At 55.1% G+C, this 24,294-nt stretch overlaps 1 protein-coding gene across 7 annotated transcripts in view; it reads right to left on the bottom strand.

The window, feature by feature from the left end:
* Nucleotides 1-24,294, bottom strand: part of ABLIM2 (actin binding LIM protein family member 2) — a 190,775-nt gene that overhangs the window by 137,628 nt on the left and 28,853 nt on the right. For all 7 annotated transcript variants that reach the window (XR_008524318.2, XM_024246408.3, XM_024246401.3 and 4 more), the window contains exon 2: nt 3,126-3,269. Coding sequence is in view for 6 of the 7 variants with exons in the window: in XM_024246408.3 (XP_024102176.2) it covers nt 3,126-3,269 (144 nt within the window). In the remaining variant the exon portion in view is untranslated. The remainder of the gene's footprint in view (nt 1-3,125; nt 3,270-24,294) is intronic.

The following is a 24,294-nucleotide window of genomic DNA, read 5'->3' as shown; positions in this document are numbered from 1 at the left end:
TTGCAGGAAATCTTAGTTACTCCGTGCCATTCTCCAACACAGAGGCCACCCACTGAAGGCAGAGCTTTCCCAGGAGAAGGGGTGGTCACTGCCCTGGCTGCCACGTCTGCAGGGCCAACAGGCCTGGCACAGGTGCCTGGCACAGAGTGAGACTCTGACTGGCTGTGGGTGGGTACGTGGTGGATCTTGGCACTGGGCCTGCCCTCAGACCCCTGCCACTGCTGGAGTCCATGGTCACTAATCATCTTGGGTGACGGAGTGTGAGTCCCCAGCCCTGGGTCAGCCTGCCATTGACACTGTCTCATCCCACCACCTGTAGCTGGCGAGGAAGAGGTTATGGTTATTCCCACATCCACTGAAGGAGGCTGAAGTGGCCTGCCCAGGTGACAGAGGAGGGGTTCCCAGGGCAGTTTCCACCAGCTATGAGTCCCCTGGGTCACAGGAGGTGATGAACTTGACTCTGGGGTCTGATGCATTTTGCTGCATGCCCAAGCTCTGTGCTTATGGAAATCCTTTCAAATAAAGTGCAAGCTTCCCCTTTGTCTTTTAAAATAGGCTTTTAAAAAGAGGCATCTAATGGATTTTGCTTTCCAGAAATGTGGCAAATGTATCTTTATGGAGAGTTGAAAAAATTAGACCAGATAAATCCCACGATGCCCTGGAAAGCCCTAATGAAAAGCATGAAATCCACCAGCTGCGGGAAGAGAAAGGCCAGGGCGGAGGCCACCCCTTCTCCCAGGCAATCGCTCCCTGGCGCTGACACGCCCCCTTCGCTCTGCAGCCTGAGAGGGGGATCCCGAGGCTCAGGAAGGCAGGTGGACCACCTGCTTGTTTATGGAAATGTGGGAGGACGGAAGCCGGCCACACTCACACCCACAGCTCGTGCACTCACTCCCAGAAAACAAATCCTTCCCCCGTGTGCCGGAGAGTGTGCTGTTCGCTTCATTGTTCTTCCAAAGTAGCCCCCAGAACTGCCATCCTGGGGGTGTCCCTGGGTCCCCACATGAGGACTGGGCTTCATGCTGCCTTTGTCAGGGCAGTGGTATTGGGGTACCTGGGGTACCTTTGTCAGGGTGCTATGAGGAGAATTCACTGAGGGCCGAGCCAGGCTGTGGATGTACAGGGAATCCCTGGATCCAGGTGATTCTTGGGGCATCAAGTGCCCCCAGTGATGTCCCTGATAGTCACCCATGTCCTTGGACAGAGTCTCAGCATCTCTGAAGGGTGGGGCTGGGGTCTGCCTCAGCCCAAGGGATTCAGGGCACTCCCACTCCTGCCAGAAATGGTGCAGCCCCCTTGGGGTCCCAGGGCCAGTGGAGAGCTGGCTGAGCTCAGTGTCTTCCCTAAGTCACCAACCCCCTGCAGGGCTCCAAGTGCCGTGCTGTGGACTCTGACCTCCTCCAGGGCCAGTGGCGCCAGGGTCGGTTCTCAGATGGTCCCCTTTTAGCAGCAGAAGACTCTAGACCATTGGTTTTCAAGCTTCCTTCTCAAGGAACAGGACTCTACACACAGTCTTTAGACTGTGCCTGCAGACTTTAACCGGACTAGTGGACAATGTCTGCACTCTGATGGGCAGCACTGGAGACAGCACCTGCTCCCCTCCTGCTCCTGCCCACACCCGGGAGACCCTCAAGGTGCCTCCACAGAAACCCAGGAGGGAAGACCCTGGCCCGGGGCTGCAGACACGCCTGGAATGCAAACCCTGGGCAAGCTCCTGGTGCTTCCAGACCTCAGTGTCCCCCTTTCTGAAACATAGTCACATGTCCCCCTGGGCTGCTGGCGCCAGGAGGATTCCCTTCCGTCTGGAGCAGCCTTGCTTCTGCCAGGCAGATTTCTACTCTCTTGAGGTTCTAGCCAGCACGCCACCTCCCCTGCGAAGTCCTTTCTGGAGTCTTCGAAATCCTTCCCTGTGGGCATCCCCCACTACACACACACTTGGTTTTTACTATAGAAAAGCCACCTTTTCAAATCGTATTGCACACCTTACCTAACATTATCTCCCTCACCAGACAGCGAATGTGTCCATGCTAAAGCTTGCGCCTTCCTGGTCTTTAGAACATTCAAGAGCCTGGCGCACAGCAGGGCCTCCTAGAGCCTTTGTGGAGCGGATGAATGCAGCCCGCAGCCATTGGATGGGGGCCGTGCGACGCCTGATGAAAATCATGATGCTCAATTATCTGCTTGTGGCACATTTCCTAGTTTTGTTTGCCCAGAAAAAAGCAAACTATCAGCGCACTAGGGTTCATCAAGGGTCATTATGGTTAAGCAAGTGTGAATCTCCAAATGGCCCAGGGGGCCGTCATACCGAACCTGCAGAAGGCAGGCAGGCACGGGGCCCCAAACCGCAGCAGGGATTTGCAGTGTCCTTAATGTGATTCCTTTAAAACTGCAAACTCCTCGGGTCGACATCCATCACATTGGTTTGATTTGCACATCCCTTCCTCCAGTGCTATTTTTAATCTATTTTTAGAAAATTAGCAACGGCACATGCGTTATCTTTGTATAGGAAGGAGGAACAGGCTGGAGGGAGACTCGGCATGGGCCATCTCGGTTGGCGGGGCCTCACGTGATTTTTTTTTTGTTTTGCTTTTTTCTCATCTTTTCAGGATGATTGGAATTTAGTAGATTATTTACATTACTGTTTTATAGTCATAGAGAAATTGAAGTGATTTTAGTCTGGAGTAATGGTAATGTTCTTGGTGCTACTTCGGGTGGGGGTCCCCACGTGCCTGGGGTCCAGCAAAGGTCCTGCGTGTCCCCCCTGTTTAGTTCATGCGGCTGATCATGACTGTTTATTTACCTGTGTGGCTACAGTGCTCAGGTGGCCACCTTCCTCTGGCCACAAGACCAGAATTCTCTGAGGCTGGGTGCAGCCACACGAGGACACCCCTGGGGACCTGGACCCTCATCCTCTGACCCTCCCCACTCTGGCGATTTCTCCATCACACCCACAAGTGACAAGGCTATGTTGAAAAGATCCCACTCTCCTATGAAGATTCTGTATCTGGAGTGTTCTCCAGTGTCCCAGGCCCAGGCAGAGCTTCCCAGGAGGCTTTGAGAGCCCAGGATCGCCACTGGGAGGCCCGTTTCAGGGGCCACACTGCAGGGGACCGGGGGACACTCACCTTTGCAGATGAAGCACTTGATGTGGAAGTACTTGTCCTGCACCCGCAGCACCTCGCCCTTGCACACATTTCCACATGTGTTGCACAGGATCGCCGTGCTGGGTGACTTCTCCAGCGGGCTGGGAGCAGCCTGGGGCTGCGACACTGTTGGGAAAGAGAAGAGCAGTGTTCAAGGGTGGATGTGTGAGGCACAAAGGTGAGCAAAGCAGGGGTGTGAGGACGCAGAACTGACCCTCCCAGCGGGCCCCGCGCCCACCAGCACGAGCTGCAGAGGGCACCGGGTTCGGTCTGTTGTCTCCTTTTGCCTGGGGACCCACAGGAGTCAGATTATGCAGGGGTGAGGGGCCAGAGGGTGAAGGTCATCTGGTCAAACCCCAATGTGGGCTCCTGTCTACAGTAGCCCCATGCAGGGAGGGGCCCGGGCTTCTCATCCACATGCACAACTGCGGCAATGAGGCCATCACCTCCCCACTTGGAAGACGGCCCAACCACTGATGCCTTAACCTGGCACGACCTTACCCTCTGGGGTCTCAGGGACAAGGCACCCCTCTGTGAGCTCAGTAACCCTCAGCAGCGGGGACCAACATCCTCTCTTCTGCAAGTACAGCAGCCACGGTCCTCAGGGGAGCTCACTTCAAATTCCCTCTGGGTCCTGGGACATGTAGCTGAATATTGCTGCTGTCCCCTTAAATCTTCCTTAAAGCCACCATAGTACAGGATGTTGAGTGGCTGGATGGATGGACAGGTCAGGATGGATGGTCACAGGGCCTGACTGTGGGTCTCCTGGGGACCGGGCAGGGGGACACACTCCTCATCCCCTTTCTCTCAAAGCATCTGCAGAGACTAGTGCCTAGGACAGGGGCCACAGCCCAGTAGCCTCAGGTCTGCCCTTTGAGGGGCTCCCAGTGGGCATTAGGGACCGCCAGGTGAGCGATAGTGATGACCAGGTGGCCGAGCTGGCATCGCTTTGAAGCTTGAGGAGGAGTTGGTAGATGGAGGTGCAGGATCTGGATGTGGAGCTCTGCCAGGCACAGAGCCAGCCACACAGGACCCAGGCAGGACCCAGCTGATGCTCGGCAAGTGCTGGCCTGCGAGAGTGAATCAGCCTGGGGACTGAAGGCTCAGACCCCAGGGCAGGCACAGGCAGCAGGCAGGAGGTTCTATGGCTAGTGCTGCAGTCGGCAGAACAATGCTCCCAAGATATCCCCTTTCTAATACCCAGAACCTGTGCATATGCTTCCTGACATAGCCAGAGGGGCTTGCAGGTGTGACTAAGTTAAGGGCTTTGATGGGATATGATCTGATTGTCTAGCTGAGCCCAACATCATCACAGAACATTATGCGACTGTGGCCAGAGGGAGGTCGTGACTGTGGAAGAAGGTCAGGGAGATGACACATTGCTGGCTTTGAAGGCAGAGGAAGGGGCCACAAGCCAAGGAATGTGGGAACCTTGAGAAGCTAGAAAAGGCAAGGAAAGGATTCTCCTCCGGAGTCCCCAGAAGGAACCAGCCCTTCTCACTGGCCCTCCACCGCCTGTCTTGATTTTAGCCCAGCAAGATCTGATGGACACCGTGACCTCCGGAACTGGAAGCTAATAAACTTGTGTTGTATTCAGTTTGTGGTCACTTGTCACAGACGCCAGGGAAGCTAATGCAGTGGTCAACCTGTCAGACAGGTGGGGGACGCAGGGGCTGAGGCACCAAGCCCCTCCCCTCTGCATTCTGCCAGCCACTCCTTGTTTGGGAGTGAGAGCCACCAACAGCAAGGACCACCCCAGTGCAGCAGCCCAGGGCGGGCTTTCACTCGGCTAGGGCTGCGCCCCATGCCTTCTGCTCATGCCAAGTTCACCCCGAACGATCTCATTGAGAGACTGAACACACAGACAATGGCCGGGCCCAGAGAAAGGCAGAGCTCAGACTACACCTGCAGCTGCCGGCTCAGGAGTCAAGTCCGGCCACAGTACCCAGCTGGGAAGCCAGCTGTGTGGCAGACTCGAGACAACCAGGAGGCTAAACAATAACTCGGTCCCACATGGCCAGGACTTGACTCACAACTGACAGCCGTCCTAATTCGTGCCCCCGCTTTCCAGTTAGGATCATTTGGAGAAAGCCAAATACATTCCTAACCAATCACACGGGACGCCCCCCTTCCGGGAGCCGCCTCCAGTCCCCCGAGGCCGACAGCCTCCATGGGGGCTCACCAGGAGCCATCCTTTCCCCTCGGAGGCTTCCCCGCCACTTGCCTGCCCATGTGGCCAACTCCCTTGCCACAGCAGCTCTGAGAAAGTTGCCTCCACTTGTCCTCACGTCTTCCTTTATTTCCACAGCACTCTAACGCCAGCTCCCCCTGTCTTGGTCTGGGTTCCCGTGAAGCGGCCTTGAGACCAGGCTGTGGGTAGGATAGTCTATTTCGGGGGCCCCAGGCACCAGGCCAGAGTGAGGAGTGGGGAAGATGAAAGCTGGTGGCAGGTGTGTTGTTGAGCTGCTCCCCATGTGGGAGAGGGAACTCACTGGGGCCATCCAGGAAACCCTGCAGAGCATGTCCCAGCTCATCCCGTGGAAGGAAGGGAGGCCGGGGCACTGGCCCCCTACTGCCTGTCCCCTGAGTGCAAGAGCTGCTCCAAGGCGGAACCCCCAGCCCCGTCTTCTGGTCTGCCTGGCATCTGGGCTGAGAGAGTTTCTGAGGTACAGAGCCAGGGGTGCTGCAGATGCCAGGGCTGGGCAGCCTGCAGGTGACAGGGCATGGCCCACCTGGCTGCAGTAGAAACCACAGGTGGGCCGAAGGATGTGGCACAGGCCCAGAGAACACCTGCCCCCCTTCATTTGAGGGCTAAGCGTATTCACGCACAGACGCACACACTCACATATATTTACACAACTGCTAAATGCCAGCACTGATTGAGCTCTGAGCCTGGAAGTTCTCCTCATCTCCGTGGTAAAAATCCAGCGACTGCATCTCAGACAGAGGAGGCCATTTCCCCATCCAGTTCCAACCGGCCCCTATGCGTTCCCAGAACCCCACGTTCCGGAAGCCACTGATCTGGCCACCCATCCTCGCCTAGGGTCCCTGCCCACGGATGGAATTGTGACGGGACAGCACAGAGGAGGAACCTGGGTCATGCTGGGGCAGCAGGTCTTTCCAGGCCAGGCGTTCCACACAGACCAAGGGCGGTGGGTGCCAACTGCCTGGGGATGAGGGAGAGGGGTCGGCCTGGGAAGCAGGCAGGGGAAAGGAGATGAATGGCATGAAAAATAACTCAGCACCACCCTGGGCCTGCCTCCGGTTTTGCAAACTGGACGTAGCAGAGCCCAGTGAGGGTCCCCGCGGGCTCAGTCTGCAGCCGCTGGAGGCCACCGTGGCCTTTCTCACTCCGGCTGAGTCCATGGCAGGCTTGTCCCACACGCCTTTTGCCTGCAAAGTCATTGCAGAAACCACCTCATCCGTTATTTAATAAAGATGGTGGGGAGGGTACAGCAGGTGAAGGCTTTCTGGGCTGGAATCGAAGCCTCCCAGTGCAGAACAAGGATTAGAGTTGTGGACTGAACTTCAAATGGTGCCTCTCTCGGCCATGCATGGCCCAGGCCACCGGGGCCCCTGTAGGCTGCCACACGGGTGATGCACCCGGTCCACATCTGAGGCTCAGTCAGAGCTCACAGGGGTGGGGGCTGTGCATCTTCAAGACGCTTATGTTCTCATCTATTGGCAACAAAGAGAACGACGCACAAGCGTCTCTTCATGATCTGACAAGGGAGAGGTTCACGCTACTGGAATCTGGCCCAAATCCAGCCTGAGAGAAGTGTCAGCTTCAGATTCCCCGGGGGGCAGCGCGGGTGGTGGGGTCAGCTGGCCTGGGATGCAGCCTTAGCTGGCCGCCTGCATGCTATGACCTCAGGTGAATCCCTGAAACTCCTGGCCTTCTGTCTGGGTGTCTGTCTGTCTCTCCATCCAGGCCTGAAACTCCTGGCCTTCTGTCTGGGTGTCTGTCTGTCTCTGCATCCAGGCATCCATCTTCTTCTTGTGTTACCTGGCCCCAAGGATGCCAGGACCATGAGCAATAATGTTCCCATAGCAACCAGCCCAGCAAACAATAAGTGCTCAATACACAATTGCAATGGTTATTTTCAACACTGGCCTGACATCACCGTTTCCAAGTGACTGGAAATATACTTGGTCGGGGGTGGCGGGGGTGGGGGTGGGGGTGGGGGTTGGGGGAAGCTGCTAAGAGCATGGATTTGCTTGGAGGCCCAAATCTCGCCTGCTGGGGCCGCCTCCGAGGCATCCGGGGGCTGCAGGGTCATGGCGGAGGCACTGCCCTCTCGCGATGGGAGATAGACACTGTGCCATGAGGACACCGCTGCCTCCACTCAGGTGCCGCTCCTACAGGCTTCCCTCCAGCTGGCCCTTCCTGCCAGGCCCTGGGACCACAAGTAGGTAAGTGCACTTGCCTCCCAAGAGGGTTCATTCCTTACCTGGCTGCAGCTGCCAAATTGTGAGGACGGCTAGGGGGGCAACAGCCAAACCGTGCAAAAGCAGGGGCCAGGTGGCATTCTCTGTTCCCCCGAACCTGGCCCAAAGTCAGCCACGTGTTTTACATTAAAAAGAGAAGTTTCAAGTGGTCCTTCAGCAGGTGAATGAATAAACGAACTGGGGTGTATCCAGACGATGAAATATTATTCACCAACAAAAAGCATGCCATCACACCATGAGAAGGCATGGAGGGACCCTCAATGAATACTGCTAGCTGGAAGATGCCAGCCTGGAAAGGCTACCCCTGCAGGATTCCAATTACGTGACATGCTGGAAAAGGCAAAATGAAGGAGACAGTAAGAGGATTGATGGTTGCCAGGGCTGGGATCAGCGGAGCACAGGGGATTTTTAAGGCAGTGACGCTGCTCTGGGCGATACTGTAATGGTGGATCCTCGACACTGTACATTTGTCCAAACCCATAGAAACTACAACACTAACAGTGGCCCCCAATGTAAAGTATGAACTTCGCTTAAGAATACATCAATGTTGGTACAGTTACAACAAATGCACCTCACCAGTGCAAGGTGTTAATCATAGGGAAGACGGGATGGGAGCACACGGGAACTCTCTGTGTCTTCGAGAAACCAAGAGCTGCTCTGAGAAATAAAATCTATCAAAAAATTTTAAAAATTCTAGGCCAGGTGCTATGGCTCACGCCTGTAATCCCAGCACTTTGGGAGGCTGAGGCAGGTGGATCACTGAGGTCAGGAGTTTGAGACCAGCATGGCCAACATGGCAGAACCCTGTCTGTACTAAAAATACAAAAATTAGCCGGGCATGGTGGTGCACACCTGTAATCCCAGCTACTCAAGAGGCTGCGGCAGGAGAATCACTTGAAACCTGGGAGGCAGAGGTCGCAGTGAGCTGAGATTGTGCCACAGCACGCCAGCCTGGGTGACAGAGTGAGACCCTGTCTCAAAAAAAAAAAAAAAAAAGAAAAAAAAATTTAAAAAGGAACTAACCACAATTGTGGCAGGTTCATTTCACTGCAATTTCAAGATCGGCTCCAATAATTTGGCTTAACAAGTCTCTAACTGTGATAATAACATAAAACATAAACTCAAGTGCTAAGAATCTATCACACAGGGGCTGAGAGTATTTAATCCCTCGTGATAATGAAAACCCAGGCTTGAGAAGCCCCAGTGGGAATAACAAAAGTGATTGCTGGTGTCGTTAACACATAACCTTCACAACAAAGGGATGTGTTTCTCTCAGGAAATCCCCCTGCCTCCCCCTCCAGGCTGGACTCCTGGTCTGCCACCAGCCGGCCAGAATGGGAGCCAGCAGGGTCCAGTTTGGGCCCACCATCCAGGGGCAGCGGTGTGACCTTGGTGAATGGATTTAACTCTGCAAAGCCTCAGTTTTCACATCTGTAAATCAGGGCTTTATCTTAGGAGGATTTTTTAAATGTCCATTGAAGTAGAGAAAGCTCCATGTGCAAGGCCTGACAGGTGGCTGTGAACAGTAGCTGTTAGTTGAGTTCTCTCCAAAGCTCAGAGACCAGACCTGCAGGCCGCAGGGTGGAGGGGTCAGACCAGGGGTGGCTATCAGAAAGGGGAAAAACGATGACTCTGAGGTCCACTCAAGGTTTCCCAGTCCAGAGTGGGAGTCCACAAGCATTTTCAGGAAAAGGCAAGACAGTAAATACACTGTAGGCCCCAGGGACACCGCAGTGAACACAACAGCCACGGTCCCAGCCCTTGACATTCTCTTGTTTGTTCCATACCACGCCCCACAGGAATGGTCGGTCATCCTCATCTCACAGATGAGGATGCCAAGGCTAGCAGATGGTCACGCGGCTAAGAGACTGGGGCCCAGCTCAGGTGTGTCTGAGGCTCCTCCTCCCTCACCCCGTTCATCACCTGCTGGGCTGCAAACCATGTGTTCACTTGTTCAACAGACACGGGAGCAGACACGCTGTCAGGTACTGGGGAGACGGGTGTGCCACTCAGCACCACACCAGTGTGACAGGCACAGGAAGAGGGACGTGCCAGGCCAAAAGGGCATAGGCAGGGGGCAAACTCCTCTTTCTGTCCAGCGAACCAGCTCTCATGACCCAGACAGCAGAGTCCTCATCATTCCATGATCTCTGGGAATGTTTTTTCTTCTCTTGAGGCAGGGTCTTGCTCTGTCACCCAGGCTGGAGTGCAGTGGTGCAGTCTCAGCTCACTGCAGCCTCAACCTCCCGGGCTCAAGCCATCCTCCTACCTCAGCCTCCCGAGTAGCTGGGACCACAGGTGTGTGCCACCATGCCCAGCTAATTTTTGTATTTTTTGTAGACACGGGATGTCGCTATCTTGCTCAGGCTGGTCTCAAACTCCTGGGCTCAAGTGATCCTCCCATGTCAGCCTCCCAAAGTGCTGGGATTACAGGCATGAGCCACCGCGCCTGGCTGAGGATTTGCTTGACTGTTTATTTCCGATCTGTGCCCACAGATCTATATTTAGTTCCACCCTTCTCTGAGGGCCCAGTGAACTTTGGACCTCTGAGCATGTATTCATGGTTTGGCCAAAGACCAGCAGCTGTGCTCGCCTTGTTCTTGCTTCCCTCGTTTGCTCTGGAGGTAAATCCACCTTGAGAATGGGCAGGGGACCCCCTTGCGTACTCACACAGGGGAAAACGTGGGGTCCGCCCATGGCAGGGGTTCTTATCGGAGGCCCGCTCCATCCGCCAAGATGATTTCAGAAAGCTCCCCATCTGCTGTTTGTATCATCCAAATGGCTGGCTTGGGGTTTCCAAATGCCCTAAGGATGTTCTAATAATATTCAGTTTTCTAAGCCTACACATGCACACAAGAACTCCAGAGGTCCCGGCTCACCCAGAGCGGGTCACAGGACACACAGTTCCAGCTTCCCTTTCACACCTTTCCTTCTGACCATGGCAATGAGCAGAGAAATACAGAGAGGGGCACAGGGCTGTGTGCAGGCACAGCGGAGAGATGAACCTGTGTACAATCAGGGAGGGCTTCTGGGAGGAGGTGACACGAACTAGAAGCTCAGAGGATGGGCAGGCACCTTCTGGGACAGGAGCAAGCACACATCACAGTGCTCAGCTCACCTTCATTGCGGCACAGCCCTGACACATGGGCGGTTGCTGTCCACTGGCCTGCCCGCCTCCCCTGGCCTGGAAGCCCTCATGGGCGAGGGCTGTGCCCGAGGGGTTTGTCTCCCTAGGGCCAGGTGCTGAGGAGACCAGAGCTGATGCTGGCCCTGTGCTGACATGTGCTCAGCCAGTCCTTGCCGGGAGATAGGCATGGCTCTCACACACCACGGGGCCACACGCACCCTGTGCCAGCTCTGCCGTGGGGCACAGGGCTTTCTTTGGGCTAATTTTATGAATATGGAATTAAAGGGTACAGGCACACGCACTTTGCATCCTCATGGATCCTGCCACACTGTCTTTTTGGGGACTTACAAACCCCAGCCCGTGCCTTAGAGTGTGTCCCCTCCCTCAGGTTCTCACTTTATAGGTCGTGCCTCGGTTTAAGAGCAGGTCCAGGCCTCCCTACTGCCCTGCCCAAGTGTTACTTGTTAGAAAATCATGCCAGATCACAGGCGGGCACTTCCTTCCTAACCTACTTAAGGGCTGGCTGCTAATTATAACCATGAACCGAGGACACTGCTCTCTGGAGCCGGCCCCATTCTCACCACGGCCATCACAGCCTGGGCTTAGCAAGGGAGCTCTGCAGGTCCAGACAGGGTGACCCTCTGTTCAATCCTCCATTAAGCAAAGACGCACTGGGCACTCTCTCCTTGCCAAGAGCTAGGCCAGCATGGGGCCGAGTGTTGGACAGGCACCGCCCCATCCCCAAGCAGTCACCGGACAGTTCTGGGCACAGGAGCACACAGGAAGCTCATGGTGCCAGCGCTGTGGAACCCCAGGCCCAGGCACACTCCTCCTGGGGCCGGCCCAGCTCTATTTCAATGATGACATGAGACACCTGCGGGGCGCCCTGGAACGCCCAGCAGGAGACGACCTGGCCCTCTTCCAGTTCCCCAGAAGTGCAGTCTGGCTTCTCCCATCTGAGTCCTTGACCTGCCCATGGCCAGACCACAGGTCCCTGAGGACTGCAAACAGCTTGGCTCTGCCTTGGGGTCCTGAGGATGGACGCAGGGCTTGTGCGCAGATGTGTGCAGATGAAACTGATTATGGGAAAATACCTCAGGCTCCTGACCTCCACATGCCCCTCTCAGCATTGCTGTCACCCCAAACTACGACCTCCTGGGGTGTCATCCACCCTGGCCCTCAGTGCCCTGCTCAGGGCTGGCCCGGACATCGGCAGCCAAACTCCTGTTTCTGTCCAGCGAACCAGCTCATGAGGGGAATCACTTGAGCCCATGAGCCACTCCTCCTTTCGTGCTTGCCTGCTGCACAGAACGCATCCTTTGACATCCATCTCCTCCGTAGGGCCAGTGGGCTCCATGCCTGCTGGGCTCACCTGGAGGCCCAGCCCCCTGCCAGTGCCTGAACCCTAAGATGTGCTTGGGGAACAGGATGAACCTATGCATCTCACTCTGACCCGCAACCATCTTCCCCTCCGCATGCGACAGTAGCATCCAGCCATCTCAGCACCTCCCACGGTGTCCTTCTGGAAGCCTCTGAGCTTATCCCTCTGAGCTCCCCATGGGCTGTCTGAGCAAAGCCCCGTGGCATGCTGCATCTTCAAAGGTGATGATCACAACAACCATTCTTACATGCTCTCCTACAACACCGTGTCGACCCTTCTTCTATTACCTGATGGGGTCTAAAGCCCCTCACCTTGAACCTGGGTGGACCTCTGCAACTGCTTTGACCAAAAGGATATGACAGAACTGACACCAGGCAGCTTCCAAGCTGGGTCATCAAATACCCCCGGCTTCTGCCTTGCTTTCTTAGGATGCTCATTCTGGGAACCCGGCAGCCATGCTGGGAGGAAGCTCAAACCACTCCACGCTGTGACCATGCATGGAGCCCACATGCCGCTATTCTGGCAGAAGTCCCCACGGATGGCCAGCAAGAAGTTTCAGCAAAGACGCCTGTGGAGGATTCTGGCTCCCAGCTCTTGAGTCACTCTCAGCCTTTGGGTCAGCCCAGTGAAACCACAGACATTGTGGAGAGGAGACAAGGCATGCCCACCACGCCCTTTCTGAATGGCAGCCCCTCCCAACCCGTGAATGTAACAGGGTGTTTGTCTTATGCCACTGAGGCTTGGCGTGGTTTGTTAGGCAGCCATGGAAAACCAGAATGCCACCACACTGATGGCCCCAGACATCAGAAGACCTCTTTGCAAAGCTTTTGCTCACATTGTTTCTATGTAGCTCTCTCTGTGCATGCCCCCCAAGGGCAGGAACCCCATGCCACCCTGCTGAGAAGCTCCCCCTCCAAACCCAAGGCTGGCCACCTCCTCCTCACTCTCCGATCCCACTTCTGCTATCGCACACATGGGCTTACACAAGATGCCCAGGAATGGGTTCTCTAAATCAGTGGGTTTCCACTTGGGGACCTTGGAGATTTTGCAAGGGGTCTGTAAACGCATTTGCACACCATGATTGTCTGCAGACAAATGGCTCGATCTATGTTGCACATCCGGGTACTATGGTTTTCAGTTGTAGGTAGATGCTCAAGGGATTTTTAAAAAGTGAAGGCTGCTAGAAAGTGTTACAAAATCCCCAGTTGCCTTTGTTACTGAATATTTCTTAAGCAATATAATGACTGGATATAGCATGAGGATGTGAGTTCATTGAGAAAGGGGTCTTCACTCTCTGGAAGGTTAGGCGGCTCATAACACAGATCACAGCAGCTTCCCTGCTCTGGAGAAACAGCTCCAAAAAAATACTAGGTTCCAAACTGCTCCTGATCTAATTTCTGGAACTTGCCCACCAAGCAAAAAGTTAGGTTTGATGAGGATAGCAGTTTACAGTTTACAAATAAGCCTTATGCATTTTATCTCTACTCATACAAAAACTCCCTGGTATAGACGGTAGAAGAGGGGACTCAGTGGCGACGCCTGGTCTCCTCACCATCTCTGCACAGCCTGGCTCCAGACCTCTCTAGAGACAGTAAAGTCACTTTCTCCACAGCCAAAGTCCCAAAAGGAGGGACTTGCCGTTTTCATCCAAGAAGGGAAATGCCCTTCAAATCCTGGTGTGACTTTGCCTGGAATCTTCACAGCCACTCTTGGAGGTAGACATTCTTTTGCCCATTTGGCAGAGTTGGAAGCTTAGAGAGATTTAGTGACCAGCCCAAAGCCACACGGTGAGGAGTGGCAGAGCCAGGATTCAAGCCCAAGTCTGCCTTTCTTCAGCTACCCATTTCCAAAGACAGCTGTGACTGACTGATTTGCAGCCCACTGCCCCTGCCCACTGCAAGTCACACCCACAGACTCCACCCACTGCAGACTCCACCTACCACAGGCTCCACTCACTAAGACTCCACCAACTGCAGACTCCACCCACTGCAGACTCCACCTACCACAGGCTCCACTCACTAAGACTCCACCAACTGCAGACTCCACTCACTGCAGACTCCACCTACCACAGGCTCCACTCATTAAGACTCCACCAACTGCAGACTCTACCCACTGCAGACTCCACCTACCACAGGCTCCACTCACTAAGACTCCACCAACTGCAGACTCCACCCACTGCAGACTCCACCTACCACAGGCTCCACTCACTAAGACTCCACCAACTGCAGACTCCACCCACTGCAGACTCCACCTACCACAGGCTCCACTCACTAAGACTCCACCAACTGCAGACTCCACCCACTGCAGACTCCACCTACCACAGGCTCTAAGACTCCACCCACCAGAGGCTCCACCCCCAGCAGACTCCACCCACTGCAGTGCCCCCACTGCAGTGCCACCACTGCAGCCTTCCTTCCTCTCAGCCTTGCCTGGGCTCCACGCACCTTTCCTCTGGCCCCAAAGACTGCTTCTTCTCCCATGCCCTGTGATCATCATTCTAGGCTTGACCGAGAAGACCTAACCGTGCTGGGATGACTTTATTATCTCCTGGGCATGTTTCCAGAAGCCAGCTCCGCTTACTCTAAATTCAAGCAGGGTGTCCTGGCCAATTCCCACGTGGGCCTCTCTCCTATCCCCCCATGCAGCATCCTGTTGGCCCAGCTGCTCACTGTGGGAAGAGATGATGGGTTGTCCCCACCCCAGTGATCAACTGTAAAGCTCAGGACGGTTCAAGGGAATCAAGCCCCACATTCTCTGGGCTTCATGCAGGACATCACAGCCAAACACAGCCCCAGGAAGAGGAGCCCTGGTGATTTTCAGAGGCCTGTGTTATGGTCCAGGCCAGCCCTGCTAGCTCCAGGCCACATGGTCTCGGGAAAGTCATCACCTCTGGAGCCTCTCCCTGCCATCTGCGCAGGAAGGCCATGGCTGTACTGAGCTCTTGGTGATGTGGTGAGAAACAGAGGCCGAGGCTGGACACTGAGCCCAGCACACAGCATGAGCTCAACACATGCCAGGGCTCAGGGATCCTTGCACACTGACTGCCACCTGGGAGACATCAGAGGGCAGTTCCAGAAGAGCACTCCACACTCATGTCTAGAGGCTCTTGAGAGCTCAGGCAGGAGCTGGCCCCCGTGAGACTCGTCCTCCAACCCCACAGGGTTGTAGGGAGGCCTCTGTCTTGCTGGAAAACTTGGGGTAGGTCCCTTTTCCCTCCAGCCCAGTTTCTAGTCTGAGTCGGCCTCACCGCGAGGGGGCCGTCAGCATGATGGAGTCCCCAAGACAAGCTCTCCAAGTTGGCAAGGTGGCAAGATCTGGGAGGGTGGCCTCAAGCACAAGCTGCACCCCTCACTTAGGCCCCTCCGCTGTTCAGGAACCTTCCATGGCTCCTCAGAGAACACAGCCCAGCCCCCAAACCAGCACTCTAAGCCTGGTACCCACCTGGTTCCCTGACTTCCTCACTGCCCTCTGATCCCACACTCTTTCCCAAAGTTGTCCTCGACAGTCCCGGCACCAGCCTGGGCTCCCACCATTCCTGCTCCGGGGAGCACTGTGTGCCCATCTCACCTGGGAAGACCCTACTTGTCCTTCCAGGCCCACGTCAAATGCCCCCTCTGTACCCACAGCGTATTCACAGACAATGATTCACTCTTGTGCTGAGCTCTGCACTGGAGCCTTCAGGACCTGAGCGCCCTTCTTTGCACCCTAACTTTAAGAAAATTATCCTTATTTTACAAATGCAAAAACTCACCAGGTGAGGGGATCTGTCCGTTGTCTACCTGGGTCCACTGATGGGGTGACCTTGAGCAAGTCAGGGCACCTCTCTGAAACAGGATGAGCCTCTGGCTTTGTCTACAGCCCCGCGGTGCCAGGGCTCCCCTAGAGACCTGTGCTGGGCCTGGGGAACAAGTGGCCCAGCAAGCTTCAGGCAGTCCCAGGACACTCTTGTCCCGGCACGATCACTGGTCTCAAACGTGTCTCAGTGTGGGGTGTGGGGCTGAAGAGAGCCCCAATCTCACTTCTGAGGTGAGGTGAGTTGGGGGTGCTGGGTATGGAAGGATCTAGAAGCCCAAAGGAGGCTGGAGAGGACGTGTAGTCTTATGGCAAAGGTCTCGGGCTTCCTTCTTCTTTTTTTTTTTTTTTTTTTTGAGAGGGAGTCTCACTCTGTTGCCCAGGCTGGAGTGCAGTGGCACGATCTCGGCTCACTGCAACCTCCGCTTCATGGGTTCAAGCGATTCTCCTCCCTTAGCCTCCTGAGTAGCTGGGATTATAGGCGTGCACCACCACACCGGGATAATTTTTGTATTTTTAGTAGAGATGGGGTTTTACCATGTTGGTCAGGCTGGTCTTGAACGCCTGACCTCATGATCCACCCACCTGGGTCTCCCAAAGTGCTGGGATTACAGGCGTGAGCCACCGTGCCCAGCCTGGGCTTCCTTCTTATTAAAAAATCTTAAAATCACCAAAGAAAATGATTCCATTTTCTAGATACTTTGCACAGTGCTGCAAATAACAGTGACCCTGTCTTTTAAAAACAAACAATCAAACAAACAATTTCCTCTTGGGCCCTGGCTCCAGAGGGTTTGGTTGCTTGGACCCTTTGTGAGGTTGGGGCTTTTGCGAGGCTGAAACTCTACTAGCCCCGAGTGAGGCTAAGGGGTAAGGGGAGGGGTTCCCAGCTCAGTGGGAAGAGCAGACCCTTCGCCTCCGCTCAGATCTGGGGTGTGTGCTCAAGTCCTGCGGGTGGAGGTGTCCTACAGCACCTTCTGGCATGAAAGCCCTGTGATTTTCCTATTTTGAGGCAGGGGCCCATGAGGATAAAGTCACTCTTGGCCACAAATAGGCTCTGTTCACAGAGCGACAGGCACAGACATAGGGCGGCAGGGTCCCTGGCGGCCCTCAGAGCCTGAGAGGAGCCTCTCCTCCGGGAGGCAGGAAGAGAAAAACAGCCGAGCGGCCACGCTGCCCCTTCCTCCCAGAAGAGGACGTGGCAGGAAGCAAGAGCGGTGCCAGGGGGCAGCTCGAGCCATCTGTGTGGGCTGAACCGGGACCCCCAGATGTCCATGTTGAAGTCCTAACCCCAGGACCTCGGCAAGTGACTGTGTTCAGAGACGGGGTCTTCAAAGGAGTCGTTACGGTAAAGCAAGGTGATCTGGAGGGTGGGTCCTCATCCAATCTAACTGGTGTCAGAAAAAGGGGAAATGTGGACACAGAGACAACCCCAGACAATCCCCCGTCTGTATGTTTTGTCGTGGCAGCATGGGAAACCAGAGGGAACCCGATGTGAAGACGCGGGAGAAGATGGCGACTTAGACGCCAGGAGAGGGGCCCTGGGACGGGTCCTTCCTTGCAGCCTCAGAAGTAGCGAGCCCTGCCCGCACCTTGATCTGGGACTTCTGGCCTCCAGAATTGTGGGAGGATGCACATCTGCCAGTCCAGCCCCCATCTGTGTGCTCTGTCGTGGGAGTGTGGGAAACCAGCAGGAGCACTTCTCAGCTTACAATGCAGGTCCGTCCTGATGAACCCGGGGCAAGCTCGTGACATCACTAAGTTGAGACTTCACTGACTGCACCTAACCTAGCGAACATCACAGCTCAGCCCAGCCTACCAGAAATATGCTCAGAACACCTACACCAGCCCACAGCTGGGCACACGCATCTAACGCAAAGCCTGTTTTATAATCCAATGTTGACTGTCTCACGTAAGAGTACTGTACCACAGATTGCTAGCCCAGAAAAAAATCAAAATTCAAAATTCAAAGTATGGTTTCTACTGAATGCATATTGTTTTTGCAACATTATAAAATCAAAAAACAGTAGTCCAACCATGGTAAGTGGGGGCCTGTCCATGCGCCATCCCTGCAGGCGGGAAGAGCCAGAGCTGGCCTCAGAGCCCAGCTGGGGACTGGCTGGCTCCCTGGTCACTTCCCTGAGCCTGTTTTCCATCTGCAAAGTGGGACACTGATCCTACCCGAGGCCGGGCTTTTGGAGAACGGTGATGTGACAGTGACCACACGGGGCTGGCAGGAGTTTGTGTGAGTGTCCGGTGGGGGCTTCCTTCCAGGGGCAGAGCTGGGAGAGACGGTACTGGGCTGCCATCCCCGCTCAGGCTGGCTGTGGGCTCCAGGCAGATGCCAGCCTAGCTCCTGCTGCTTCCAGGACTCTTCAGGCCTCCAGCCGCTGGCCCAGGCACCCCCGGCACCCACGGTCCTGGAGGGTATTATTCCATCACCAGAAGAGTGCAGCCCTTCCAGAGCGAGGGGCATCTGAGGAGCTCATGGGAGGCGTCCCGGAAGGTCAGGGCTCAGAGCATGTACGCTGACTCCCCCCCACCCCCTACACAGAGGCAGACAGGGCAGCCCAGCCCAGGTCACGCAGCAAGTCTGTGTCCAGGCCAACACCAAGGCTCGGGTCTGCAGGCTCCCAGCCCAGGGCTCGTCCCCCAGGATCTCATTGCCTTGAGCCAGAGTGGCCACGCTGGTCCAACAGGTGACCTCCTCTAGGCCTTCAGCATACAGCAGATGCCCAGTGAATATTTCTCAAATCTAATAGGAAACAGGAAATGCTCTGAGTGACCGCAGGGCACTGTCCAGTGGATGGGGGGGTGATGATGAATAACCCATGTCACGTCATCTTTCAGTTCCTGTGTCCAGGCAAACACCAGGGACTGCACTCAGCACTTCCACCCACAACCCAGGTCACAGAGCTGCAAATGGCAAAACCACACAGTTGGGCACCAGACCAAGACCTGCCCAGACCTCAAGCCAGCTCTCAACTCCCTCTATGGGAGGAGCTGAGGGGCTGAGCTAGTCCCACCAGGGACCCCACTCTCTCTCCAGGCAGCTGCTGTGGTACATGTCCCCAGTGCAGGGACCTGGCGGGCTGGGAGACCTGCCAGTATGCCCCCAAGCATATACTGGCCATACCTCAGCTGCAACCCACTCCTGCCCAGACCTTTGAAGATGGGGCCACCCTTGACCTGGAGACACCACACCAACCTGGATGGGGAGTCTAGCTGTCCCCTGTGCATCTCCATCATATCCGAATGGCCTGGTAAGGATGGCCACAGAGAGCTGGAGAGGTCCCCCACTTTGTCCTCAGCTCCCATCCTCCATTTCCCAGGGGACACCCTCTGTCCTGGTCCGTGTGGGCTGCCAGAACAATACCAGATATGGTGGCTTAAAAGACTGACACTTATCTCCCACAGTTCTGGAGCCTGAGTCTGATATCAGGGCACCAGCATACTTGGTTCCTGGTGAGGGCTCCCTTCCTGGCTTGCAGACAGCCACCTTCTTACTGTGTTGTCACGAGGCAGAGAGAGTACTCTGGGCAGGAGTCCCATCATGAGGACCCTACCCTCACGACCTCATCTAAACCCCATCACCTCCCCAAGGCTCCTCCTCCAAATACCATCACCCTGGGGGTTTGGGCTTCCGAGTGTGAATGCTGGGGGGACATGAACATTCACTTCTTAACACCATCCACTGTCAGACCCTACATGGTACCTGCCACTTTAGTCCAATTATTCTTTTCATCCTGCACAGCTGGGACCTGTCATCTCTTCACCATTTACGGATGGGCAAACAGAGGTTCCAAGCAGGGATGCACCTCCCCAGGCTGCTGGGACCCAGGTCTCTCTGACCCTGGCCCTTTCCACCATGCCCCACCACGTGGATGAGGGGATGGGAGAGGGAGAGGGGTGAGGGGCGAACCAGCCCTAGGGGTGGCAAATCTGTCTGGGACCTGACCTGTGTGGGACGTCTTCCCGGAGGCCGTGCCTTCCTCCCCTGGTGTTCCCACTCTGCAAACCTCCTTCCCATCTGCTGCTGCTCTTCCTGGTGTGGAGCAGTCCCCTGTGCGTGGTTAATGCCCTCAAAGCCCAGCACCGTGTCCCAGCACTGCTGGAGGAAGACCTCTTTGCCCGGGTCTGGACTCCTTAATCCTAATTGGGATCCTCAGAGCATTCTTCCCTGGCAGCTGGCACCCCTTACTTGGGGTCTCTAATCCCTGCCTGACCCTCCCCTGTGCAGGCATGGTGTGGGCACAACAGCACCAGCCCCATCTCCAACTGGCATGAGAGGCATTGTCAACCTCAGGCTGCAGGCAAGGGAACCCCAGCTCAGAGATGCTCAGTAACCTGGCTAGATCACACAGCCTTCAACTGGCAGGGTGGGGCGTGGAGCCTGGGCCTCTATGTCAGGGAACTGGTTTTCTGCCTGTCTGCCCTCCCGTCTCCCCCTCAAATTCCTGACCCTTCTCATGTCCTCCTGATCTGCTGATTCAAGGGAGGCTGGTGTGAGGGAAGCATTTCTGGCATGTCTAATTAAAACTGGTCGTCGGGATGGCTGGCCTGGAGCCCAGGGAAAGCCGGACCGGGCAGGGGAAACTGGCCGCAGAGGCTCTGTGGCATTCGCTAACCACCTGCACGACAGAGGCAGCCAGCCCCTGCCTTAAAGCGGGTCTCCTGGGGGCATCGTCCTTGTACTGACAGGGTCCTGCTCACACACCAAAGCCTGCAGGTCTACACATGGGCAGGCAGGGGTGTGCCGGTACTTGGTCACACAGCCCAATTGGGGTGACAAGGTCCCGGCTCCACCCAGACAGGCCAAGAGTTGGGGCAGGAGGTGGCACAGGGTGGGAGCCCTGCCCGGGATCCTTGCTAACCTCTGGAGACACGGTTCCTTTGGGTTCAATGACAAAAATAACTTCGTTTTGATGACCCAAGGAATGCTACTCATGGCTAGAAACCCAAACAGTACATCAAAGATGAAGGAAAATTTAAAATCCCCTGCTTCCCTTTTACTGAGACGACCACTCTGAACAGCTCAGTGGCTGCTCTACCACGCGTTTCTGTAGGCCACAAACAAAAACCACACACTCTCACACACCTGGGACATACGATATGACATCGCATCCTAGAATAATTCATCTATCTTCTCATAAGGCAGCACCTCGATGTGCTTTCAGAAACAATACTCTCAGCAGCTCCACGGAGCCTACCCAGCTCTGCAGAAGTGCTCGGTGTACACATCTGAAAGTCATAACTTCACTGAGATATAACTCACATAGCAGTAAAATTTGCCTGTTTGGAATGCACACTCAATGGCTTTTGGTATTTCACAGAACTGTGTGCTCATCACTATAATCCATTTTAGAAAATTTCCATCACCCCGAAAAGAAAAGCTGCATCCTTTACTGTCACTCCCGTTTTCCCTCCGCAGCCCCTGGTAACCATTAGTCTGTCTCTGAGGATTTGCCTGCTCTGGGCATTTCATGCGAACGGAATTCCACACCGCGTGGTCCTTTGCGACTGGCTTCTTTCACTCGGCGTCATGTTTTCAGGGAGCATCCACGGTGCGGCGGGCGTCAGTGCCTCGTTCCTTTTGATGGCTGAGAAATATTCCGTTGTACGGACAGACCCCATTTGGCTCATCCATTAGTCAGTTGATGAACTTTGGGGCTGTGTCTACTTTTTGGTGATTATGAATAACACAGCTATGAACATTCGAGTGTGAATATTCGTGTGGACATAGGTTTGCATGTTTTTTGGGTAGATACCCAGGAGTGGAGTTGCTGGGTCCTGTGGTCAATCTCTGTGCCACCTTTCAAGGAACGGTCAGACTGTTTTCCACACCGGGTTCTGATTTCTATGCATCCCCACAGCCCGCTCTGGGTGTGCCTGCGATTTTGATCCAGCCATCCTAGCGGATCTGTAATCGTGTCTCGTTGGGATTCTGATGCGCCGTTCCCTGCGGGCGAATCATGCTGGGCATGGTTCACGTGCAGATTCTCCCTCTGGGAATCTTCTTTGTAAAAATGTCGATGCAGATGCTTTGCCCATTTTTTAGCTTGGTTGTCTTGATAGGATTGAGAGATGAGAGTTATTTGTCTATTCGAGATACAAGTCCCGTGTCAGCTTGCTAATTTGCAAAGATTTTCTTCTATTTTGTGAGTTGTGTTTTCACTTTTCTCGCAATGTCTTATCATCACAGAGGTTTTTGATGAAATCCAGTCATCTATGTCTTGTTATGACGGCTTGTGCTTTGGCGTCTTTTCTAAGAAACTCGCCTGATCCACCGTCATGAAGATGCACTTCCAGGTGTTCTTCTAAGAGATTTGCAGGTTTTTTGGTTTTACTGTAATTTTACATGAATAATTTTACACAAATAGAATCGCATCTACCTGACTGCTAGTTTTAATTGTGGATACCCTTGCTTCGCATGTGAATCGTGATCTGCAGTGCTGATGGCAGCAGGTTTGCTTGGGGCCTCGGTGCCGGGGCTGCTTCTGGGATGGCTCTGCCATCAGCATTGACGGTCTGGTCCATCCAGCATAGTCGATCTGCAGTGCTGATGGCCACAGGTTTGCCTGGGGCCTTGGTGCCGGGGCTGCTTCCGGGATGGTCGTGGTTGGCTCTGCCATCAGTGTGACAGTCCGTCCAGCACAGTTGTCCACAGTTGGTGGAAGTACAGTGGGCCTGAGAAGGCATTGAAGACTCAGCTGAGCTGGAGAGGCCTGCCCAGCCTCTGCCATGGAAATTCCATTTGGGACACGGACATTGTCACCTGCTATTCGCTTTGGGAACCCACGGCTGTCCTCAGAACGCTCCAGCACCCCGGCCACACCAGCTTGTCCTGGGCAGGAGGGAGAACTCACACTCGGTTGTGCGTGGGCAGCCTTGGGGGACCCACAGCTTTTGGGAACACACTTGCGTGTCTCCTCTTTTGGTTCACAACACCCTGGGAGGGAGGAGCCACACAGCCAACCCGCTTTTTCTGGGGGCCTCATGGGCAGGGAAGTGTCTCCTCCAGGCCCCACAGTGAGGTCAGGCAGAATCAGGGCTTGAAGCTTCATGGGTTGGACTCCAGGGACACTGCCACTGCCCGAGCCAGGGCTGTTCCCTTCAGTAACATTCCACGGAGTTTCAGAGTGTGAGGCGCTGACGGGGGAGCTATGGACAAGACTCCCAGTTCCTCTACGCAGGGCAGACCCCACAGGCCAGAAGGAGGGCACCAGGGAGGGAAGACTCTGGTCTGGCTGCCCAGAGATGAGGCCCTGCTGGGCACCAGGCCTCGTGCCCACACAGAGTGGGGAACATTTCAGAGGGAGGAGGGAGCCGCTGGAGGCCCTGGCACTGTGTCAGGCCCCCTCCCCTGTGTACCCCCTGCTCTGCTTCCAGGGGTCTGGGCTCCCTCCCCACTGTTCTCTCTCCTCTCCCTTCCCTCTCCCCTCATCTCACTCCCCCTGCCCCCCTTTTCTCCTCTCTCCCTAGCCCCCCAAATTTTGCCATCACCTTCACCCCACAGGCCGCCTGGTCAACACGCAGGATTGGAGTTACTGGACTTGCTGGTCGTTCATATCTAAGGAGCTTGATGGGCCCTGTCTTTTATGTTAATATCAGGGGAGCTGCAGCATTCATGCTGTTCCCCCAAACAGGACACCAGGTCAGGCAGGTCCTACTGCGGGGTGTCCTGTGCACCTCAGGACATTCAGTGGTGGCCTGACCCCTTCCCACCAGATGCCAGAGGCACACCCTCCTGAGCTGTGACCGTCAAAAATGTCTCCAGATGGCCAGGCATGTGGCTCACATCTGTAATCCCAGCACTTTGAGAGGCTGATGGGAGAATTGCTTACACTCAGGAGTTCAAGACCCACCTGGGCAACAAAGTGAGACCCTGTCTCTACTAAAAAAATCAAAAATTAGCCAGGCATAGTGGCGTGCACCTTAGTTCCAGCTACCCGGGAGGAGGCTGAGGTGTGAGGATCACTTGAGCTCAGGAGGTTGAGGCTGCAGTAAGGCATGTTCATGCCACTGCACTCCAGCCTGGGTGACAGAGTGAGACCCTGTCTCCAAAAAAAAAAAAAAAAAATGCCTGCAGACATTGCCACATGTCCCCCTGGGAGCACAGGAGCACAGCTGCCTGTGGGTGAGAACCACCAGCTTAAAGGAAAAAAGAAAAGGGAGGGAGGGAGGCCCAGACGCTGTGGTCAGTGGGTGCTGGAGTCCAGATGCAGCTCTGATACTAGCACCATGTGAGGTTAGACCAGACTCTTCCCGTCCCCAGCCTTAGCTGATTCACCTGTACAATGGGGTCACCCTCCTCACCCCACAGTGCTGCCCATAAAGAGCGCCCCCAAAGCCTGCACCCACTGGCGCCCGTGGCGCTGGTGCTCACAACCTTCTCGCAGGGCACA

The sequence above is a fragment of the Pongo abelii genome, chromosome 3 (assembly GCF_028885655.2).
Source record: "Pongo abelii isolate AG06213 chromosome 3, NHGRI_mPonAbe1-v2.0_pri, whole genome shotgun sequence".
NCBI lineage: Eukaryota > Metazoa > Chordata > Mammalia > Primates > Hominidae > Pongo > Pongo abelii.
This window is presented reverse-complemented; position numbering and strand designations above follow the sequence as displayed.